At 37.2% G+C, this 24,821-nt stretch overlaps 1 protein-coding gene across 2 annotated transcripts in view; it reads right to left on the bottom strand.

Annotated features, from left to right (window-relative positions):
• The window catches only part of ADK (adenosine kinase), a 265,612-nt gene that overhangs the window by 216,366 nt on the left and 24,425 nt on the right, over positions 1–24,821 (bottom strand). For both annotated transcript variants that reach the window (XM_064716993.1, XM_064716994.1), the window contains exon 3: positions 15,979–16,032. In XM_064716993.1, the coding sequence (XP_064573063.1) occupies positions 15,979–16,032 (54 nt within the window). The remainder of the gene's footprint in view (positions 1–15,978; positions 16,033–24,821) is intronic.

The raw sequence follows: 24,821 nt of genomic DNA, 5'->3' as shown, positions 1-24,821 counted from the left end.
TGGTTTCATCTTGGTTAGCTTCTCTTTTATATTAAAAACCACTCTCCAACAGTCTGCAATTTCTCCCTATCAAGGCTGTTGTCAAGTCTGGGACAACATCCCTAACGCTGAAGTTTTTAAGGCACAAGAGGCAAGCTGTTCCTGGGAGAACGCCAAGATTTCCACCCTCCTCCTTTACTTGTGCAGTGTCTGCACACAGTGAAAGACAGAGCTCCCCAGACAGGACCAGCCACAGCACAGCTGAAACAGGACAACTCCAGCAATTCCATCTTTCAGAAATAGTGGAACAACAAGGTAACGAATGAAAACCAGCTTACAGATTTAACACATCTGCTATATGGATAACAGATGAAGAAGAAAACAGGATGTATTATTTAAAAAAAGAAAACAGAGGAGCATTATAAGAGGCCCGTTTTCATTCTCCTTAAAATCCATCTATTAAGGATTCTTACTTTTGCAAGGCAGAGTGTTAGAATAGCATCCCAAGATGCAAGAGGTGACACAGGGCACTAATGTGTAACCCTAAGTTCTAACTTCTTTTATATAAGAGGTAGGAAAAATTATGGTTGGGAAACAAAAGTCAAAATAAATAGATAACTGGAAAAAAGTTGAAGAAGGGACTTCCAATAATCAGTGAAGATTTCTGAATTTACACTACAAAGATGCTGGATCCTGTTCAGATAGTATCTTTAAAGAATTCTCTTTATTTATCAAATGAAGCTGGATGCTCTGGAACAATATCTGTTTTACAAAATCTATCACAACTACTGTACATTATAAATTTTAAAAAAGACATGTTACTACTACATCTTGATGATGAACACCCTATCTATATTCACAGTCACACTGACTAAAACATGAGTTTGTGATGTGTTACTTCATTACACTCAGAAAATGAATCTCTAGTAATAAGAATTTAAGTGAGGCAGACCTATGACACACTGAACATGAGAACTCCATGTGGGAATGTACCTTGGATTTTATGTTCCTTCAAACAAGGGATCATTCTGTTTCACTATTTCATACAGAAGCTGGACAGCACAGCAGCAGTCACAGAATAGAACATAATGACCCTCCCACAGGCAGACCAAATAATCAAAGAAAAAAAACCTGAAAAACTGAGGTATCTCTGGAATCATATACCTAGCTACAGTGATTCAGAAATTTCATCCCAGTTTATTGACACTTTTTTGTATGGCTGATCATTCTTGGGCCTATAGTAAAGAAAGAGGAATTTGAGAAAACCTAGAGGGGTGAATAATGTGAGGTTTTTCCTCCACCGTTAAGTAACATTATTTTATAGAGACTTACAAAAAAATGTGATATAAAGCATGAACAATAAAATCATAAAATACATTAATCAAATTCCTTTAATACCTCATAGAGACATGACATTGTCCAATAAACATCCACAGAAGAGTTCCAGCTTTCAATTACAAGAACACAGATTCTTGTAGGTATTTGATCTTGCAGATGATCTGTTTGTCCCAGGAGGAGGGACACAAAGAAGAACGCAAAGGTAATTTTCCCATTTTTTCTTTCTGAAACACATCAGCTTCAGGTATTCAAGAAATGAAGACACTAAAAACATCACACTAAAAGCAGTCCATCCAGCTTACAGGTCCATGTACATAGAGTAAGATTATCATTGACCAAGATCATCACTTTCAAGCATTTTAGGTCCTTTTCACCACTAAGCAATTTTTTAAAACTTCAGCCAAGTGGAAATTAAAAAAAAAAAAAGGCAAAAAAACCCAAGATCTAACTTCCCATTTGCTTGTATCAAGTGGAAAGAGTTACATATTCTACTAAACTATTTAAACAAAATGAAGGGGATTTTCAACTAGAATTATATCTCTTCTGAACCCTCGATGCAAGAGGAGTGGGTCCATTATTCATATTTTTTGAGATAACGTCCTAGACAGACTTAGTCACTTACTTCACATCTCTTTTCAACCTCTACCACCACAACATCTACCTGCTTCAAGGAGTACAACCTTCAGCCCAACAGACACTCCAAGTATGAGATCAATACCACTTATCTCTGTCATAAAAAACTTTCACATGGAGCTCCAAAGTATGTTGGTCAATTCCTTGTAAACTCCTGCACTTCAGCTTCCAGCAGGGATTCTCTGCATCTTCTCCCAAACCCCTCCTGGCCCCAGGAGTCTCCACTGACACCCAACACTACTGCAGCACATCCCTAAGCCTCTGAATTTCTTCCCGGACTTCTCTCAGAAATAATCTGTCAACACTTCAAGCCAGCTCCTCACAGTCTAATTCCATCCTGTCTTATCCCAACCTTGTTCTTGATAAGAGCTCCAGGAAGAGAATTGCCTTCTCTTTGAGAATTTAAGACACATTACCTCACATGATTATACACTTGCTGTTACCTCTAAAGTTTAAGTTGCCATTGACTATGTCTGTGCTAGACAGGGCTAACATCTACAACTGCAAGTAAACATAGTAAAAGAGCTGATGGGTTGCAACAGAAAGAAGAAAAGTTAACATAAATCATATGAAAAAATTGCATCAGAAAAAGAAGACTGAAATCTATGCCTGTTAAAACAGAGACTTTGGGACAGGTTGTTTGTTTTTAAAAAGCAAATTTTTAAAAAGAAAGAAAAAAGCTAGCTACTCTCATATTTGAGAATTCAAGTAATAAAAGGAAAATTAAAACTCCAGGACAGATGTAGCATAAACAAACTAAGGTCTTTCAGGTGCAGACTGAGCAAGCATACAGCTCCTGATTTCAGCAAGTAATGAACATATCCAAGGAGCAGCCTCTTAGTATACCTGCTGAAAGTAAAATGCTTTTAATAAAGAAGCCTGGTTTCTTAACAATGCATATTGTATATTTGCTATATCAACAGCCTTACTGCTCTGCCATGTTCTTGAAGTCCCTTCAAAGTACCGTCCCACCCTCATTCTTCTCCCCACCTCGTCCAGCCCAGCTGCCTGGCTGGTGGAAGGGGAGGACCCGCTGATTTGTGGTTCCCTGCACTGAGGTTTACATTGGCTGTTCCAGTCCCTCAGGCCTGATCCTGCTGCAGGTAAAAAAGTCTGTGTTCCACCCCCACTTCCCTACACACAACTCCCTTCTTTATCAAGCCCCGAACTCGCTGGAGACCTTCAGTAACTTCTTATCCTACACATTTTCTCTCCCCTGTCAAACATGGTTCTGATATTGCCCCCTGAGCTTAGGAGTTATTAGAGACAGACACAGAATAGCTCAATTGGTAAAAGAGACAGGCCATAAATACACAAGAAGATGTCTTGCCAAATCTCATAATTTCTTCTGAAGTCAAGACTGACACCAGCAATAGTTTTCTTAGGTTCTAGGGACTTGCTTTCCCTTCCTCTCCTCTCACAGGGCTCTAAAAAATTCACCCCAATTGCTCCAGACAGATCAAAATACGTGAATGAAAATGGAAGGGAAAGAGAAAGCAAGCACCAAAAAAACCCACATTTTTAAGGCAGCTTATAAGAAAATTGGAGTATGTTTTCAATTGTTCATAGCATATTCAAAGATGAATTTCAAAAATTTATAAAGCCATTTTAACACTCAAATCTCTAGCTTATCAAACTGCAATCTTTAAAAGAAAGCACACCTTTTCAAGTAGTTATTTACTTCTTGAAATGCAAATTTGTAAGAAGAATTCATTTTCTCCACCCTCAAAAAAACATGAAGGGCTTTCAAAAGCTGATTTACCTTCTCATTTATACAAGGTAATGCAGTATATTTGCATAAAACAGTCAAAACTTTTTTTTTTGTAATGTAATAGGTAGCTAACTATGTAACCCCTGCCGTTTTAAAAGACAGTCCCCTCGTTAGGAAACCGTTCAAAGTGACAATTTCAGTAACTCAGCATCTCTTTCTGGATAATTAGATGTATTATGAATATGCAGATTTCAGGCAGCTGATTGGCTTAAATGTATCCCATTCCTCAAGAACATCACCTTCCCTACAAACAACTGTATTAGCAAAGGCAGGGTGTCATCCAAACTTGTTTTCAACACTCATCTGCTAAGCTCAAATACAGATCACAGCAGACAGAATTACCTTTGCCCAGCCCTCATGAAGGTACAGGATGACTATTTTACTACTGGTGACCTCTATACATAGGACTTTGTTGCATCACATCATCACAAAATCTTTCAAGGGGACCGGGGTGGAGATTTCATGCCATCCACACTATCACAGAAAGTAAGTTAAATAACATAACAATAGCACCATCCAGTGGCAGTATTTTCCCTTTGAGATATTCATCACTCATAACATTTAGCATGAAGCAACTTCAAAATAGGTAAGCAGGGTACTGCCACTTCTAATCACAGTTTTTTGAGCAGCCAGCATGCAGAGAATACAGGGGTTTTGGTAGGAAATGCAGTACTAGCAAAGAGTTTGAAAAGAGCAACTGCACATACAAATAACTGGGGAAAAAATACTGAAAAAAGCAACAGATATAACACTGTGCAAGTTGTAAATATTGCAACATCTGTAATTCAAGTGTACTCTGATACTGATACCTTCTAATATGTTCACTGAAAGTTGAAAATACTTTTACCTGAACTAGGCCGCTCCTTATTGCTTTTTAGGCAGAAAATTATTCAGTGTCTTCTCAGTGTACACTTTAAAGTGAAAGACCCAAACAAAAAGATAAACCTGGAAATTTCCACAAAAAAAATATTTGAACAACAGTACCCTGTGTATCTTACACCTGCTTGTCCCTCCCTCCAGTTTTTTTATTCATATTAATTTAAGATTTTCCCTTCTATTCACTTGCTTGATGTCCCATTTCCTCAGAAAAACAATTATTTTATATTTTCAGTAGCAGAGTGGTAGGTAACCATTACTCATGGTAAGCACCTGTGGCAGAGCCAAAAGAAACCCCATAAAACAATAAAGGGGAAAAGGCTGTTGCACAGTAATTGCCAACTGCAATAACCAAGCAACAGAAATAAAGAAAGTACTGGTTTTAAAGATATTTTTAGAGTGTTTTTCTCAGAGCAGACAGTAAATAAACAGTTACAAAGTTTAATAGTTCAGTGTCCAACCCTTGACACAGGCACATCCTTCCAGCTTAGGAAGGATTCCCACAAAATGTATCAACCAATAACAATGTATTTGGACAACTATGATGGAATGATCTTCCCTTCATTGTGAAGTGGGATATTCACACTGCAAAGTTTTAACAAAGCTACTGTTTGTTTCTAAACATTCTCATAACTGCTGCTGGAATTCTAACCCAACATTTTTTTCTTAGAATTCAAGAAATCTGTGCAGGACTGTCAACAGATGGAAATTGGTAGGCTTATTCACTGATGCATGCAGACTGATCTATCACTGTTGTTGAGTGCTAGAAATGTTAGCTCAAGAGATCGCCTACTTTTAGAAAAGTTCTTAAAGTTAGTTCAGAAGCTTTCAACAAATCTGTGAGAAAATTTGTCACTAAAGTTTAAAATCACAGTGTTAGCTGCTGGAGTTGCATAGCCTGTTTAAATACTCAATTTCAACTTAAAGCACCCAACACATTTTTGTGCTAATACTGAATTTCCCCAAATATTTTTTCCCATAGCAAAAGACTCTGATTCTGCCCTCCAATCTTTGATAGTCCAGTATTGGACCTGAATTACATTGAGGACAAGCAAGACAGGAGAACATATGTGTCTTCAGGGTGTTTTACACAGAGATTACAAATAAGAAATTGAAATTAAGTAATGCCATTATATTGCCACTGTCTGTAGCTCTCTTGCCACTCCCCTCACAACCAGAACCAGTGTCATCAGTTAAAGAGACAAGATCAGGCCAGGACTGACACACTGGGTGCAGGGTGGTTCAGATGCTCAAGTGGCACAGGCAGTTTGTGTCCATCACCTCCCACACACCCCTGCACTCGCCTGTGTAAGGTCTGTGTGTTTCAGCTGCTCAGCAGAGACACTGGCATCTGCAGCTGCAACTGCACCAGCTGACTCATGTGACCAGAAGGTAGCACTGAATCCCTTGCAGCAGCTGCACTCCATCTGTGATCGCTGGGTGGGGACAGAAGCTGCAGTGTGTGTCAGTCGCTGTTTCTACTTCTTGTAAACAAGGTCATCTGATCATACAGCCACAACAGCATCAGGGCAGGAGACCCCATTCAGAATAAGCAGATGGCTCCATCCTTCAGGCACACAGCTCCTGAATGTGCAGCAAGTTTCCCATGCAATTTAGAGCCAGCTACATTCCCTGTTTGCTTTGGCCACAAATCCATAAAATTACAATCTTATCTGGTACAAAGCTTCAAGAACAAATAAATTTAGATGTCTGAGAGACAATTACATGAGACAATGATTATTGAACTATATAAGTATGTAGCTCAGACAATATTTCCTGGCAAGTCTTCAATACTATTCATGAACAGGAGGAAAGCAAAACAAACATATCTCTCTGCAAATGCAAAACTGAACATCCATACCAAACACATATCCTTAAGACTGCTAAGCAGAGGCTTCCAGCTGTCCTGATTAAATCAGATGCTCAACTTTATGCAACCTCTTCCATCACACTACTAAAATGGCTAGATTCTCAATATTTTCCTCACACTGCAGGCTACTCTGCTCTATGTTTTTGCCAGTAGGGGTGCACAGAACCTTACCCTAGCCAAAACACATGTCCATGTTCTCTTTGCACACAGCCTTGTCCTACGCTGTCCTGGCTCCCCTCCTTAGAACCACTGCCTTTTTACCCCCATGGCAATTCCTGTGCATCCTGTAATCCATCCAACTCCCTCTCCACTGTTATGGGCAATAGCTCTCTGTTCCATCCTGCAAACAAACTTTTCAGTGGGAATGAAGGAGCACACCATTACAAGTAATGTAGTAAGATTGCACTGTCTCCACATGACATCTTACTATTTCCAAAGACCCTTGGAGACAGCTAGACAAATATCTGCCAGGAATGACAAAGATGCATCTCTAGTTGGATTGGGGGATTGAAACTAAATGATCTCTTGAGGTCTCTTTCTACAATTCTATGAAAGGAAAGGCAATTAATGGGCAGCTACTAAATTATTTTCACACAAGCCATTTAATCTGCTCTGATAGATGACCACCTTTAAAACAGCAGAATTCACTATTCTGAGAACTAATTGGTACTCTTGGGGCTAAGCTTAACTCAGAAAAGACTGAATGGGCAATAGAGACTTATCTGTTCTCTCAGTTGCTAACAAACCCTACACTTTATTTTACATTTTATTTGTGGTGCTTACATCTCTAAATGAGGATACTTTTAGAGCCAAATTAGCAAAGAGAGTGATACTGCATTAACTGCTTTGGAAATGGAACATCTGATGCAATTCTGCCATTTTTATAACAGGGTAAAAAGCAGAACATCAGTGGCCATTCTCTGGCAAGTCAATTCTTAAGAGCTTCACTAAAAAAAGACTTTAAGTGAGAAAATTGAAGTCTCAGCACAGGAAGAATTTATACCATGCTATTAATTGCACACAAATGTCACAACAATAAAGCTCATTACCTGATTATTTAGGAAAAATTCTGGAATTATATCCTAACTTTGTCTCTTATGGAATTATGAAAAAATAATATGCAATAAATACACATACTTTATTGATGTAAACAGAGCAGGCAAACACAAGTCCCACCAAAAAATAAGTTCTATTCTTAAAATCCTAAGAGTTCACAAAAGCCTCAGGCTACTCAAAAATCAAATGAAATGTGCCCGCATTTGGAAATTTAGTTTTAGTGTATTTTCTGTTACACTAATTTTTTTGGTCACTAAAATGCAAAAAATATTGGAAGTTTAAATTCTCCATCTACTCTCAGGATCATAAAAAAATTACTAAGAATTAAATAATGAACATTTTTATTCTCTTTGGCATTGACCCTTGACTTTTAGATAATCATACCAGCAACACGTTAAAAACCAGAACAAAATCAAAACTGAGTTTAGAGAAGAGATGATTACGCTCTTATTCCGGGTTTTGCAATTTCACTTAACCAGTTAACACAGCAATCTGAACATGAATGATGTTTGTGGTCTGAACGACACAAAAAGCCCTCCCAAGCCCCACCTCGCTCAGGTGTATCTCATCTCAAACTCAAACTGCATGCACAGGAAATTTGCATTTCTTACCTCCACTGGTTTTAAGGAGCCTCAGTAAAGCAGTAAACCCCCTCACCTCAGGCTTAGAAGTGTTTAAGCAAAAAGATAACAGTGCACTGTCAAGTCCTTTCAAGTGGTTAAAACAGACATTTTAGACATTTTACACCTTTTACAACAGGTTTCACAGAGCTGCCAGCCAGGGGGCTGCTGCTCAAAGCACCCCCTCAGCTGGTGGCACTCCCAGCACTGACCGCACCCTTTGCCGGGGCTTTCCAACAGCGCCTCCACTTCAACAGCTTTGCTGTTATGTCATTAAAATCAGAACAAAATCAGAATTAAAACAGGATCTGCAACAGAAGATTATCTGAAGGCTCTCCTTCACACGCAGTATACATAAGGCAATAAAATTAATATAATTCCACAAAATGGTTGGGTGAGCATTAGCTTTTATTCTGATTCTGGTGCTATGTCTAGAGGACTGCAAGCAGAATACATGTAAGAAATACAATAAGAGAATAGAACAAAAATCCCATGTTAAATTCTCATTCTTTGTTTCAGAATATGCAGTTCTTGCTGTGTAACTTGCAGCTTGAAGTTAAATAATTACTCTGACAGCTCAAAACCATCCCACAGCCATCTTTAATACATTCTCTTTCTAAAAGACACTAAGACAATGTATCTTCTAGGGTATTAAAAGGTCCAATTAATAATTTCTAAATTTTAGGAAAATCTCATGCTTAGTGCTACATTGCATAACAAAAATTAATACTCTCAAGACATATCTTGTCCAATGCTAAACTATGCAGTAAAGATGCAGAAACCATAGCTACCTTAGCTAAAAAGCAGCAATCCCAGGAGATTTTGCATGTTCTGTAGCACAAGACTGCATCTTAGTCTAAAAAGAGTGCACCCCATCCTCTGTTGGAAATAAAGCACTACAGTGACAGAAATATGCAGCAGTATGGAAAAAAAAAATCATTCTGCATATTCAAAACTCAGTCTTCAAATACATCTGTCACTGCACACAGTCCCATCACTACTGCATTAGCACCACACTTCATCAATACCAGGAGTCAGTGCTGTGGAAACATTAACACCATTTTTTAACAAGTTGTATAAATAAGAAAGTGCCAAGAGAAATCATGAGGGAAGTTATCTTCTGGACAGTCATGTCTTAGTGACTGCCCAAACTGCATTTATTGGAAATGAGCCCCAGGAGGACAGGAGGGTGCTGTCTGTGAAGCCTTTGCCCTGCACGGGGTGAGAGGCAAGCTGAAGTGCTTTACAGGAGTTCAGATCACTTGAGCCTTCCAAGTCTGAGAGTTCAGTTCAGGGCTGTGGGTTCTCTGCTCAGTTTGTGCAGGAGGGTGAGCTTAGGAACAGGCAGCAAAAGGAAAAATGTTATTTGCTTGCTTTAAAGCATGTATGTCTAGTACACACTGAGGAACAGTAATCACTGTCAGGAATACTATCAAAAAGAAAACTGGCCTCATTAGCTTACTACACAGAGGAACCAAATAGGTGGTCCATGTCAGTCCACCTATTCCTGCAAAAACTGTCAAAGTAAGAAATAATTACAAGAGATCAATTTAATTCAATAACCAGTACTGTGAGGGTTTCTGTAACCAATTAAATTTGAGCTAGAATATCGGAAAACATCTTTCCCATGAAGGATCTTTTGAGATCTCTTCTGTACCACCTATGATAAGGCTGTGGTAATCAAAGCAGATGACACAAGAAAATCTCTACTGAAGGTAAGAGAAGAAAAATTAATATATGCGATTTAGAGCAAGACTACAGAAGAACAGTGAATCTGACATTAGGAACCTTTAACAAATAAAGATTCAATCCTTTAGCAGCAGTTTTTACACCTTGTATGTCACACACATGAATATTTTGGATTCTCCATTGGCTTTCATAACCATCCTTCTCTTTCCCCTGCAGCACTCGTCCTTGCCACTACCATGGAAGTGTTGTATCCCACAACAGGCTCAGATAAGCATCTCAGGCTACAAAACCAAGCTCCCCGGAGAAGCATAAGCCTTGCTCTTAACTGCCAGCCATAGCTGTTATCAGAAGTTTTCTTCTATTTTACATCAAATAAGCACTCTGCCATACAAGAATGAATTGACACTGATTTCCAGGAGCCATTTAACAATAGAGACTATTCTAATAGAGCCTTTAAAGCCACATAGCAAAGTTGGGCTTCAATGTACTATACACACAAAGGAACATGAACAGAGGCAGAAGGCTCAATTAAAACAATGTACTGGTACACACATACAGTTTTAAAATACTGATGCAAAGTGCTTACCACCCTGAACAAGTATTGTGCAGATTACTTATTTAACATCTCCAACAGCAGGACGCAAAATGAAATTATATACTAAAACTAACTTGAAATTTCTTATTTTCAATTTCAGCATATGTAAAGACTGCTCCATGAAAGAAGTTAAAAGTATTTCTGCTATAACTTGGTACCTTAACTTCTAGAAATTTCATGCAGGACTCCCTGTTACTGAGAATTTCATGAACTGGTTTCTATACTGCTAATTTGCATTGGTGCTGTAATTCAAAATAATTGCATGAATGGTAGACATCCAGAAAAAGGAAGGAAAAAATACAGAGGGAGGAATCTGTCATAGAAATTCTGTAGCTAACTATAAATCATTACTTTTCTACATCTGACTCAAGCTTTTATGTGTGTACACAGAAGTGACAAAACAATTCTAGAGAAATCAAACTGCAATTTAAAGTAGTTTCTACAGAGGGAGCCAACAACTCAAAGAACTGGATGAAGAAAACATTCCAGATCAGTGCAGTGTTCTTCCCATCCATCAAGATCATTCCTTACAAGTTTCTCAAATATAGACAGCACATCATGCAGATTCTTACCCCACAGAATCCCTAAGTACTTAATGGAAATTTAATTAAAGAAGTGCTTAATTACATGTCATGGAACAATCAGAGTCAATATATACAGAATTTTATTTGCTTTGGTAAAAAGTGGCAACTTAAGAGACTAGTCATTCTAAATTACTCTTTACTCATTAAAAAGAGGAGTTTAAGAGTTTTCCTGTAAAAACTCAAAAAAATATTTGATTTTGTAAAAGCAAGTATCAGTTGCACAGTAGTGACTTTTACTGAAGTTTTCAGACAAAACTCACACCATTAAACAGGTCAATATGATACTTGATTTTTTAAAAAATGAGGAAAGAATCTAAAATAAAGTCGTGTAAAGGTGGGAGCTGGCAGGTTTTTTCATTAATCTGAGCACCCTGTTATAACTGCCATAACAGTTTTCCACATTAATTCATTGCCAAATCATATTTCATAATATATATTAATCTACTCAAATGTAATTACAAGTGAGGCATATTATATGGAGTAACTCAACAGCCATGACAGATTCATGTATCACCTCATCCATACAAATCACATATATTGTCAGCATATATGAGAAGGCCAACAAAAGAGTTAAAGCTTCATATTTCTGATATTTTATTCTCTCTTCCTCCTGCTCCCACAAACAACTTGCTACCCTCTTTTTTGTCTTTAGGGGGGAAAGAGGATGGATAAAAAGCAAAGGTATTTTGGAGAGAGTTCAGCCCAACAGGACAAATCCCGAACCCCGCACCCAGGGAAGGATTTCTGCGAGCGCTACCGAAGACAAAGCGCGCCCTCTAGTGGCACACAACACTCGGCTGTCTCCCCAAGCGTTAGAGGGACAATCCCGCCGGTGACCCAGAATTCACGGCTCCTCCCTGCAAGCTGAACTTCCCATGACACACGGCTGCACTCTCACTGTGCTCGCTCGAGTCCCATAGATTTGTACTGATATACTGTGATAGTCACCAACACGGGGTAACCCCCCCGCCCCCAGATACAAGGAAACTGCTCTCAACATTCCTGTGACATGGTTCTAATCCCTTTGAGATCCCTGAGCTCTCTGACATACCCAGACTACTTCTAAACCCCTCCTGTAGACTTCTCTACTCTTTCCCAAGCAGTAGAGGCCCCCTGTAATCCACAAACATCCCTATTATGACTCCAAGACTGACCCTTCCACTTAAATATCTATATTACCTAAGCAAAACCAGAAAATACGCACACGCCACCTCCTGCCAGATGTTGCAGGTAAATCAAAACTCCATCAGTCACCCAAACAGCTGGGGTCAAATTTAAGAGTCCCTCTCTCCCTTGTTCAGCTTCACTATGAAAAATAGCAAGTATGCAGGTAAGAATGAAATCCCTCTCAGCTAAACAAATCCCCCTCAGCCAACTTGCAGCAGAGCAACACAGCTGCTCTCTCCCTTCTGACCAATACATGAAAAATGAACTGAAGAGAAAGAAAGCTGCTATTTATCTTCTTCCACGCTTCATGGTCTTGATCTTTGAAAAATAAAGCTTAAAAAATGAGAAACACAATGCGGATTCCACATTTCTTACTCTCTCCTTCAACTAACTTTCCAAAGTGTCCCATCACAGCCAAAACTGCTTAAGCAAAAGTTTATAAAACTGTTCAACAAGGAGTCAGTCAAAGCTGCACTAAAACAAGTGTTCTGAAGCATTGCTTACAGACTCAGTGGTACTACTGAACTCCAAACAATGTTTTTAAAACTCACAGTGACTGTATTTCAGTCACCTGTATTCATACAAGCTAGTGGAGCTACAAAAATTTGGCTTACAGCCCCTAGTTTAGTAAAAGAAAATATTAGCAAGAAATCCCAACTCCTCTGTCAACACTTGCTCTACACAGCGAAGCTGAACTCTGTATTAAAGTATTCCTACTTTAATATCAAACAACTTCCATCACACCCCATCGCTGGCTGCACCTAGCCTAAATTTATTCTCCTAAAAAACTTTTGATGTGGAACCATAGTAAAACAAAAAAAAAATCAGCCTAGGCAACAGCATACACAATTCTATACTTGCTAATATGACCTTCAGTTAAAGCCAATCGGGCCAATTCTGAGAATTAAAAATAGAAACTCCTGTAAAAGGACTATACAAAGGGTCAGGAAAAATATTTTTGTCTCAGAGTTTATATTTTTTATTGTTCTAAGAAGGAGAAAAAAATAAATGCAACATTAAGGCCTCCCCTTATTATGTCTGAGTTTCCCTAGCAGTCCTGCAGGACTCAGAGTTGAGGAGGATTAGCTGGGTTAGGGAAGGTGGGAAACATCTGCAGGACATCCCTTGAGCCACAAATGCTCAATACTTCCCTTGTAAAACACCAATGCAAACAGAAGACACCACCTTTGTTATTCCCTCTGCAGAACAGCAGACTCCTCACTGAAAACAAGTGTGCTGCTCATCTGGTTCCCTACAACATGGGCATGGCTTTGCTTGATCACCAGTGCTGATGGCTCTAACTAATCTGCTCATTTTAATGGAAACAGGTTGAGCTGTGGGACAGTACCTTGCACCCTTCATAAGGTACATTCAGAAATTGATTGGGTGGGGAAGGAGTAGATATTTCCAGCTAAATTCTGAAAAGAATGCATATATGCCCAAACTTAAGAGCTGTAGTGCTAAGAAATTGCTGTTAAACAAAAGAAGTGTACACAAAATGAAAAGACAAATTTAGAAGGCTGCTACAGTTGAAGTGCATTGAAAGCAGGGGGGGAAAAAGGTGATCTTTCATACCTTAGTGCTTAAAATAGAAGTTAAGCATGATGCCATGCCTGTAAACCAATGCCACTCTTAGTGGCTGTACTTCTCTCTCCAGATAACTAAGACTCAAGGACTAAAGGATCAAGCCAAGTCAGGGTAGCAGGCTCAGTCACCTTTGGAGGTAAGGAATTCATTACTGAACAAAATTTACATTTTTATCAACAACAGCTATACTGAACTATGTCTGAGAAACTGAAGGACATTTGACAGTCAGATAAATCACTATGATGGATTTTAGATGAAGAATGCCAAAAGAAGTCTTCTTTACTACTAGGGAAGACAATATAAAATCTTCTGACATTTCAAAGACTGAAAGATAAATTATTTTAAGTAGGAGGATTTTGGAACTGAACAGTAATATGTAGAAACTAACTTTGTACTTGACTTTAAAACATTACAATAGGGTCAGGAGAATACCTTAATTATAAGGGCACTGTACCTAAGAATAAGTTTATAATCACTTCAGCAACAGTTACCCTAGTGATAAGTTGTTTTTCATGTTTCTTAGAACTGGCATTTCTTTAAAATATGAAGGTCTATTTAACATCAGAAAAGGTTAATTAAGTACCTAACAACTCATCTATAAGTTAAATCAGAGACTTTAGCTTGCAGGACTGAAAGTGCTCTGAAGTTCAACAATGTGCAATCTGTGGTGGTCACATGGGCCAAGGAGAAGAGTACACAGCATTAGAAATGTTCCAAAGGTCTCTCCTGAAAACAACGTGACACTGACCTCCAGGAGTTTTTTTCCCTGGTCAAGTATCCAGTGACATTCAAGATGACAAGATCAGTGGCAAAAGCATGTTCAACCTCTTTCATTATACCTACCAACATATAAATAATCTCAGGAGCTAATGCAGTGTGTACAACAAAACACTAAAGAAGGGCTTCTGTTGCAGCTGATCCATGTAAATCTTGAGTTTTACTGAACTTTCTGTATTAAACAAAATTTAATAAAGAACTACTTTAATAAAATTAGTTCAATCCTCCATTTAAGAAAAGTGACTATGCTGTAAACATATCAATAGTAAGCATGCAATTAACTAATATGCAATATACCTATAATAAAAAGCTAAGAGAGAAGTACTTCAAATGAAATATCTCATATCAAAATGCTCAGTTTAATCAGTATCTATTGAACAAACAAAGCTTGTGTACACAGTACAACTTGTACTGTCCAAAATACAGACCTGCATGTAATTTACCTTGTGTTTAACCCCTCTGCACTTTTTCTGCAGTACTTTTAACACTGTAGCTCATGGCATCCAAAATGGGTTAATGGGTTAATCAAAGCTATGCTGTCCATAAGTGTTCTAGAGAGTGTGCTCTATATAAAACCAATCTTATCATTCATCAAAGGAAACTCATGTTGCCTGTCTCTTGCCTGGAGCTCAAGCAGTTTTAATGTCACAGGTACATTACTATGATGTACTGACTTAAGTTAAATGTCTTTTTCCATCCTCTGAGAGAACATGGAACATTTGGTTAGTAATTAAATCACTAAAGCTTTTGAAAAAAAATCTTTTCCAGAGGAATTGAATCCTTGTTACCAGAATACATTTTTACTGTTTGAAATCTTTGACCTTTCTAAAAACATTCAAAATTTAATATGGGAAAACTTGACAGCTATAGATGTGAATTCATCTGAAACAGGTACATTACCTTACACGAGGATAAACTCCCTAAGTCTTCTGGTGTATCATGAAATAATGCAAAATAACGCAAAACAATGCTAATGAAGTACTGGAAACAAACAGTTATGTGCAAGAGCCTAAAGTTTAAAATAGTAAGGAAAAAAAGGGGTGTTATTTTTATATCTAAGCATGTAGATGAACAAAAAATGGACCAAATTCCCCAGTATCTCTACCCTGAAAGTGAGAAATGTGAAAGTAAGCCTAGAAATCTGTATCTAATTTAGAAATGAACATAGGCATTTAGGATGAACATTTAAATGGTGCATTTAAATTGCATTAGTACCAACTGCAGTTAATTAAAAATTTTTAAAAGAAATTAATGAAAAAAGATTTTTTAATCTCTTTTTGTAACAATTAGTCTTCAGACAAGCTTTGCAAGTTACAGCAGACAATACTAAAGAGCAAAAGCTAACATTTTTGCTTCAGGTATTTAACAATAAGATATGTATATACATTAAAAAGTATATAGGTAACATGCATGTATATCATCACAAAAAAGCTTACAGTTCTTTGTGCTTCTCCTCTGCCAAAATTTGGTCATTTGGCTTCAGCCCATACCTTGGGGGAAAAAAAAGAAAGAAAAAACACAAAGCAGTTACTCGCATGAGAATATGGCCATAAAATGAATTTTTCAGTTTCAAATTATTAAACTATGTGTTTGTTGATTCAGATACAGGTATTGCAAAGACAGCCACAAAATTTTATAACATATATAACATATAACTTATAACATGTTTATCAAAGTAAACTTAACATCACACAAAATTTTGCTTTATATGTTGGCTTCAAACTCTACTGGACACTTTGGCTGACACTATCTACCAAAAATCACTGCACTTCATACCATGAACCATACATTGATCTTATAATTTGAATCTGCCAAAACATGAAAGGGAAGATTACAGACAATAGAAACACTAAACGTGGCTGTAGTGTTTCTCCCTGTACCAAATAAAACTATTAAAATAAATACCAAAATAATTCTGTAGAAAAAAATATACTTTAACAACAGGCTATTTAGGGAAACTTCTGCAGTCCATACAAGCAACTTCTGATAAAAGTGAGTGCTTGAGAGAAAGAAACTTTCTTTGCTGGTTTAACCTAATGGCTGATTTAACAGAATAGGTTGCCAACAGTGCCTGATCAGAGGGAAATGAATGCAGTCTCTGCCAGGACACCCTACTGCCAGCCATGCTGCAGCCTGCACTGTCACTCACGGTGGAAAACCTTTAAGGGGTGACCTCACTTTTGTTCTGCATCAGAGTGAAATCTTCTGACATGTCAAAATAAATTGCTGTAGTATTCTGTGGGCCCAGAATACAGAAGTCAAGTGTCCATTAGACAACTCTGCAAGCAGCTATCTGCTCACACTGCTGAAGGTTCCCACTGTCCCTTTGTCCTCTGTGTTTGCTCCTTGCTGTAGACAACTGCAGAGCCCTAAGTTGTTCCTCCTGAGGGAAGATTCTGGTCACCAACAGCTACACTCAATCTATCTTGCAAAATTATTTTTGTTGATAACAAATAGGCACAATATCCTTTCTCTATTCCTTACAGCATTTTTTGATGATACTCTCTGAAACTCATATTTTCAGCATCCATTTAAAATGCAATCCTGGACCAACGCTGGACAGCTTCTCAAGCTCACTAGTGCTCACTGCACTCAGACATACAAGACACTGACTGACTGATTTTTATTGTTTACAAACACAGAGACTTCCCCAGGTTATTTGCTACAGTATCATGCTGAGTTGAATCCATTTATCCACTTTGCTGCTAAATCCTTGGTGTAGACACTCCTAATCAGGATACAGTGGTTCATCCATGTTCTCCTTCCAAGTGCAGGGCTCATGTCTGACTCAGGGTAGGCAGGAGTTTCCTGTGCAGATTCAGGTCACTTGTTTCAATTCCCCAATCTTCTTCATACTTTACCATCCTGTCAGTCTTTAAAGACACCAGTTTTTACTCTTATGATCTTACATTTATTTCCAACTTAATGTTTTCTGTAATCAACAGTATCAGGCTCTTTTTCTTACATGAAAAAGGGTTTAGCCCAATACCAGTCTCTTCACAAGGGTGCTACACCTCCCCAATATCTCCATTTGTCATATCTTAATATGAATTTCACTGATAGCAAATACTCATGTATCAGAGAAAACGCAGTGAGTTACCAGGAAATTCTAAAAGGAACATCTTTCAGAACTGTCTCTTCTCATGAAGCTTGCAATCTGACTTAAAATGAAATCAGGTCAATGTCCAAAGGATTTATCTGCCATAGACAGATACACTAATATGCAATCCCTTTTGCAAATGGAGATCATTTTGCCCATTAACAAATATATCCACAGAAAGTCACAGACATCCTTCATTAAAAATTAAGCTGAGTGCTTTTCCTCTACCAGTCAAACTATTTCAGCTTCAACTGTATATAATTTTCTTTGCTGAGAAACAAAGTGTATCTTTGAGCTTTTCAAAGCTTCCAGAATATTTGTTCCTACACCTTTTTTTTTTTTTTTTTAACCACAATTTTACCCCCACAGTTATTTAGAAGAGAAAAAACTCAAACAAATAAAACCTGTCTTACTCAGCCTGGTAAGTCAGCTACTACAGAAATCATGAAACATAAGAGGAATGTTGTTCAACAGATGTGTGATTTTGGGCTGTGTTACTGACATACCACAGAGGGGCTGGGAGGGACACAGTTGCTACCCCTAAGGTTTGCAGAATGCTTCCTTTGGTGAACCTCAGCTTACACAATCTTTTTCACCACCACCACCTATTTTTTTACTGTGAAAACAGTTTTCTTAAAATATTCTTCCTTGATCCCTAAAGACATTGCTTAGATAGCAAGGTGTCAAAGAAAACTTCCCACTAAGGGAAATGCTGGTAGAGTTCAAATTTTTATGAGTACTTTATGCATTAAGACATGTATTATATTTCATACACAGCTGCTGAACTATTTAATAAATTTAAATGTGCAACTAGCACAGTGAGCAGCTTACATAATATTTTCCCAACATGTGCTTTATAGGCAAGATTGATAAACACCAGTTGGGTCTTCCTAACTAATGAAGGTTAGATTTGTCACAACTTCTCTAAATAACATTTAGGAGCTAACAATACTAAGTGCAAAATTGAAGCCAAAGATAAGCAACCAAAAAACTTAAAATAAGGACATCTAAACCCTCTAAGCAACCAGAACGACCAATTGTGTATGTATTATAGATTTAATTGCCTGATATTAAACTAGTGAGTAGAAGAGAGCCGTATATGCTATGGAAGTAAGCAAAGGAGTGATCACAACTTCCTTTTTTTCTACACTTCTAATGACACTTTAAATTGGAAGTTTCACAGTGCTACACAGCAACTTTTCCAGTGTCAAGAGAATTCTTTCAGACAGTATTTTTCTGACACTACAAAAAGACATGTTTACACATTTAACTTCCCAGGACAAATGAGCAATCTCATGTGCCTGTATTTCATCAATAAACAAAGGCACAACTAATTATAAATTCATAGCTATAGAAATCTCAAATATTTTTCCTCTCCACAAGCCTGGAAATAAAGTAAGGGACCCAGACTAAAACATTATTGCAGGCATTGTGAGGACATGGTGTTAAGGAAATTTGCTCTAGGTACACCTAAATATACTCTGAAAAAAATACCATGGCCACTTGGAAGAGGTCTGTTCCAAGAGCTAGAAGTACAACTCTGACCAGTACATTCCATTTGGCTACAGTGGTAAAAAAGGTGCTATATTCTTCACTTCTTCATGTACATTGAAGAACTTGCCCAACATTCACCTGCAAGTTTATAATCTCAATTTCTACCAAAATATATCATTTTTATTATATGCCAGTTTTTAATTTTTTTAGCATACCAGAACTTCCAAGTTCAACTTCTGTAATGTATTTTAATTATCCTTCTAAAATAGTAATCCCACAACTCCAGGATTTTTTATTTCCCAGCTTCTCATACAAGACAGAATGAAAATTCATGTACTTAGACAGTAGTGAGCATTTTTACAGAAATATTTTTAATGTAACAAACAGCCATAAAGTACGGTTCCTTTCAGGCAGCATCCAATTTCACAAAGCTTTGACCAAATTAAAAAGAAAACACAGCCTGCATGAAATATGCACTGGTGATAAACTCCAAACGTATAAAAAATTCAGATCTTCTCTATCAAAAACTTCCTGAAAAGATAGTAATATTCACCTATCCAAAAGGCCAAAATGAAACTAGTGATGAGCAAACAAGTTTAAAAAAATGGCAATACATCTTCATAGCTTTAAAATTAAGTCAACTTTCAAAGTTTTTTTAGTTGAATTCACTAATCTAAACAAAAAAATAAGTAATAATTACACAAATATCAAAATGAAAATCAGCACACACATGCATATATATATATGCTGCTTGGACCAGAAAAGGATGTATGAAAAACTGCATATGTATGACAGTAATATTGTGATCACTATTTTCAAGAGTACTACTAGAGATAAAAGTATTTTTCTAAGCATTAACCATCAATGTGAGCAGTGAGCAAAAAAACCCCTATATTTAAACTATGTTCATGACAGAAAGCTGGGACAGTAAAGCGTTCCAGGAAGCCCAAAATCTATATCTGCCCAACATTCCTCTGCTTTGGTTGATGTACAAATAAATACAAACTTCTTGCCTCAGTACACGGCTCTGACTAACCCTGCTCACCTTTAAATGCACTTGGGCTTTGATATTCCATAAGCTTATTGTATTTGACATGCTTTGCTGCACTTACTGCTTTAAGTATTCCCCAGATTGATTAAAAATTCAATACATGAAAGGGCAGGTTTTCAACGTGTTCTTTGAACTTTGCAGAAAAGTCACCAAAAAAAGGAACAGAATGTGATTTCTCCATTAGACACCTGACACCCATTGGCTGCATTAACTGGACCAGACAAGTAGATTTTATTTATACTAGGCTATGCTTCATCAATAAAAGAAGATACCTGTTAAGACAGAGCTCAGCAGAAGCATTTCTTCATAAATTTTCAAAGAAGTCATTAAGGAACCTTAAGGATTTCCCTATAGTCTTATTATATTTCAGATTAATTTAAAGAAGGTTGCATAAGAATGATTCAGCAATTGTGTTACTTCAGCTTCCAAGTGATGTTAAGCCTACCTTCACTAGGCTAAAAACAAAGGAACCACAGTCCTTTTTTTTCTTCTTTTTCATAATTATTATTCTTGTCAAAACTAGAACAAGGCATCTCTGGGACACTGTATTCACATGTCCTTTTTCAGAGTATATGGACTGATTTCTGTGCAGTTCTCACAACCCACAAGATCATCAGCCATGTGTGAACCTGCTACAACAGGGCATCCTCATGAGCATTCACGAGCCAAAGCGCACAGCAAGCCCAGCTCACAAAATATTTCTAATGCCTCAGATTTATGGGGGATGGGTACAGAAGGTCAGCCTGTTTCTCAAGTTCCATCTGCAATTTATCAGACAGAATAAGTAATGCTGCCATAAGTGCTAACTCCATTTCTTCTGACTTGATCTATACAGAGATCAAAAAGCAGTAAGGAAACTGCTTTTCCTACAGTAGTCAAATTGCACTTGAAGTATTTCTGCATTTTTGACAAGGCTACAGCTGCATTGAAATTTCAGTTAAATTTAATGTAGCCTTGCTCTTCCCACTAGCCCAATAATCTTTCCCACGCACACAAATACAGTGTGAGTATCATGACTTGTACGTCTGGATCATTACTTTGAGCTTGCTAAACCAGATTCTAGGGCTATGAATTTTCTAAATCCAGATAAAAACAAAAAAAATCCACAACCCAGACCACACCTGGTATGTAAGTTTAGCAGCCCAGTTCATCACGGACCAGATGAAAGCAGCTAAACCAAATTGAAGTTTTCTGTAAGTGGCAGATACAAGGACCTTAGTCCAAATATGTAAGACATGTTTTTTCCCTCCACTAAAAAAAACAGGACAGACCCAAACAGTAAAGGCCTTTGATTCATATTCTGAAAGTCTCACTGTCTTGCCTGACTTGCACTGTTTTTACTCCAGCAGTTCAATACATTTACTTTTTTTCCTCTGTAGATTGCACTGTTCCTTAGTCTCCTAGTTTCACCATCTGAAAAGCATCACACTCCCCATCCCCTCAAATTTTCTTCCCCTCTTTAACCTCTCTCCTATTCTACACCAGGGCAGCTGGTCCTCCCTATCTTGTCACATTGCTTCCTGGCCTCAAGTTGACAGCAAAACAGAGATCTTTTCTACACTAATTTCTGGGTTCAGTGACACTGTTACTTAAGGATCATCTTGTAACAGGTTAGACCATTTTAGAAAAATTTCTTACTGAATAGATACTGCTTTGTTGACAAATATAAAAGGCCAGATTGCCATCCCTGAAAAACTGAAAGATTAAAGACAAACTGTACAGTAGCAATAAAAGCCTAAAGAAAGCCTGCTTCCAGAAAAAGGTTTTTCAAGGATCCATTTATACCAACAAAAGAGGAAACTGCTTAGAACACCTTTCAGACATTTCTTTGGGAAAATATTGGAACTGTGAGAGAATGCATAAATCAGACTGATTTCAGCATGGATCAGTGCTAGACCCAACACTATGCCACACATCCATGAGTGATCTGGCCTTAAATACAGAAACTACTGATGAAATCCACAGATGACAGGAGACTGGCACGGGTATGTCATGACAACTGACATCTTTGACCATCTAGCAGACAATAAGAGTTCAAAACACTAACACATGTGAAACCAAATAGGTAAATTAAAAGCATAAAAAATGGGTGGGGTTAAAGGCATCCTACAGAGTAGTAACTTGGGGAGAGGGGAAATGAGGTGTTATGAATTGTAACTAATTCAACCTGAGCTTCCAACTCACACCAAGCATTTAAGACAGCAATGGATTACTACAGAAACAAGCAAACAAACCAAACAAAAATTAGCAAAAATATCCCAGAGTGAGCTGTCAGCCTCACTAATTATTTTTCTTATTTTTTCAAACAGAAAATCTTGTAGCTAAAGTGTTCAGCTCCAGACGAAGAAATGTAGGTAGGATTAAAGCACATACTAGTGGTGGTGGGAAGGAGACTTGAAAAAATAGCAACAGAAGGTTCAATCAATCTTAAATTCTATAGAATGTAGAAAACAAATTACTTCAGAAAAAATTAATTACTTCATATTTAATAGGAAATAAATTACTTTATAGTTATCAGTGACAAAGAATCAAGTTCGGTTTGGGAAAGGGCATGTACATTGACTGGCAGAGAACTGCACTGTTCAACTACACAAAAGCATCTGCTTAGGGAAAAAATTAACTGCAACTCAAACCACAGGTACAGGGTACTTAATTTTAAAAAAATTCCAGACTTTAAACCTTGCTAAGGGAATAGATATGTCAGAGCTGAGAGAATGAAGGACCACCTTGGAGAACACATGGAGCAAATTTCTAGTGTTTTCCTTTTTACTCAGTTCCTGTCCACTATTATGACTGGACTCTTTTTTGGCTGCATGACTCCCTATACAAACCTCTCTTCTTCAGAAAAAAAAGTTGGAATTTCTGAGTGAAAGGGATTCAAAAAATAGTAGCAGAATTTTTTTTTAACACATAACTTATTATGAAAGATGTATTATGGATTTAAATGTCAACACAGAATTAGCTTAAAATGACACTACTGAAACCTAAAAGAAAAAAGAAATACAGCTATTCATGTCATAAATTAAAGCATAAATTTTGTTTCTCCCACTTAACACATGGATATGATCACTACTTTGAATATAACAATTACTAGGTCCAGTTTTTCTGATTTTCTTTCTTTCACCCTTGATCGATATTTTCCTAGTTGTTTCTGAATTATTCAGAGTAATAATGTAAGACGTCCCACTGATAATATGGTTGGAAATCAGGACTTTAATCAGCTATTAATATTGTAAGACAGATTTAAAGGGCTTTTGAAATTGAAGTCAAAACAATAATAGGTTTAAATGATTAAAAGGGATTAAGAAAGCCAGGAAAGTTCAAAGCCTGTTAATCACCAGACTGCGAAAAACTATGATCATTTAATAGGGTCAGCCCTATCACTCTGGACTTAAGCATATAGAAGTGGCCTTGTCAAAACAGTTTCCTTAACTACAAACTAGGAAACTAAAAATTTAAGACAGCTAAACACTTGCTGTATGGAGATATACATATTTTTAAAATTATGACCAAGAACCATTTTCCTGACTACAAGTAGCTTTTTAAAAGCTGTACACTCTGTGCATTTTTTTAAATTGGTACTCTGAATTCTAGACTCATTGCACCAGTGGAAATACATTTTGTTGACCTTTAGTAACTTTATCAAGGGATAAAATATTAATTCAATTTGTGCAGAACTGTAGGTATTCTCCTTACAGACTGAACTCTTAAAACACTCCATTACTATTATTCCTTTGAGCCCCGAATATTAAAGCCACTTCTTGAGTTTTCCTAGCTCTTCTTGCATTGTTCCTGTTCTGAAATGACCATCTAACATTTACATATCTATTTTCTTCAATCAGAAATAAACACTCATTTGCAGTTTAATTCATTTTGATTATAAACACAAACCAGTTTCCACAATCATGTCTTAAAGTTTTACTTGCATAAAACTTACTGAAAAACAACAACTAAAGTAACATGTACATAATCTAAACTGAAGGGCTCCTTTTCTTTTCCTAGTTACCTACAATTATTTGCTATTATCACTTTAAAATTTATTGTTCAGACCAACTTGTACCAGTTCTACAACAGATCCTGTTATCACTAGTACTGAAAATCCCCAAATAACTTCCTCTGCCTCATGAGGAGCTCTGCTTTGAGAATTTAGCATATATACACACACACATATATCTAATTCAAAGAAGGCACAGTAGTGTGATTGTTAATGCAACCCTCAGATGTATTTCTTCTAAATATTGATGATTTCTTCTAAATAAAGACTCGCTGTTTGCCATATATGAAGAGCACTGCCAACTACTCAATTTACACTTGAAAACACTCTTCATTGACTCCTCAGAGAAGGCAGACTTCTAAAAGGCCATGGGGATGAATTTCAATAGGCTCTACACCTACAATAAAATACAGGTTAATACTCTGGATACACTAACAAACACTAACACACACATTACACTGCAAACATATAACTATGCTGGGCTCCATTAATACAAAGTACATTTCATAACTGAATTACAGCTCTGTCCCCATACTAGATCTGTTCTATCTCTATCTCCAAAAAGAACAAATGAAAATAGAATCTCTAAAGTGCACTTATTTTAGTGTCTCTAGTACAAAGAAATACATGCCACATCAAT

The sequence above is a fragment of the Zonotrichia leucophrys genome, chromosome 6 (genome assembly GCF_028769735.1).
Source record: "Zonotrichia leucophrys gambelii isolate GWCS_2022_RI chromosome 6, RI_Zleu_2.0, whole genome shotgun sequence".
Taxonomy (NCBI): Eukaryota; Metazoa; Chordata; class Aves; order Passeriformes; family Passerellidae; genus Zonotrichia; species Zonotrichia leucophrys.
This window is presented reverse-complemented; position numbering and strand designations above follow the sequence as displayed.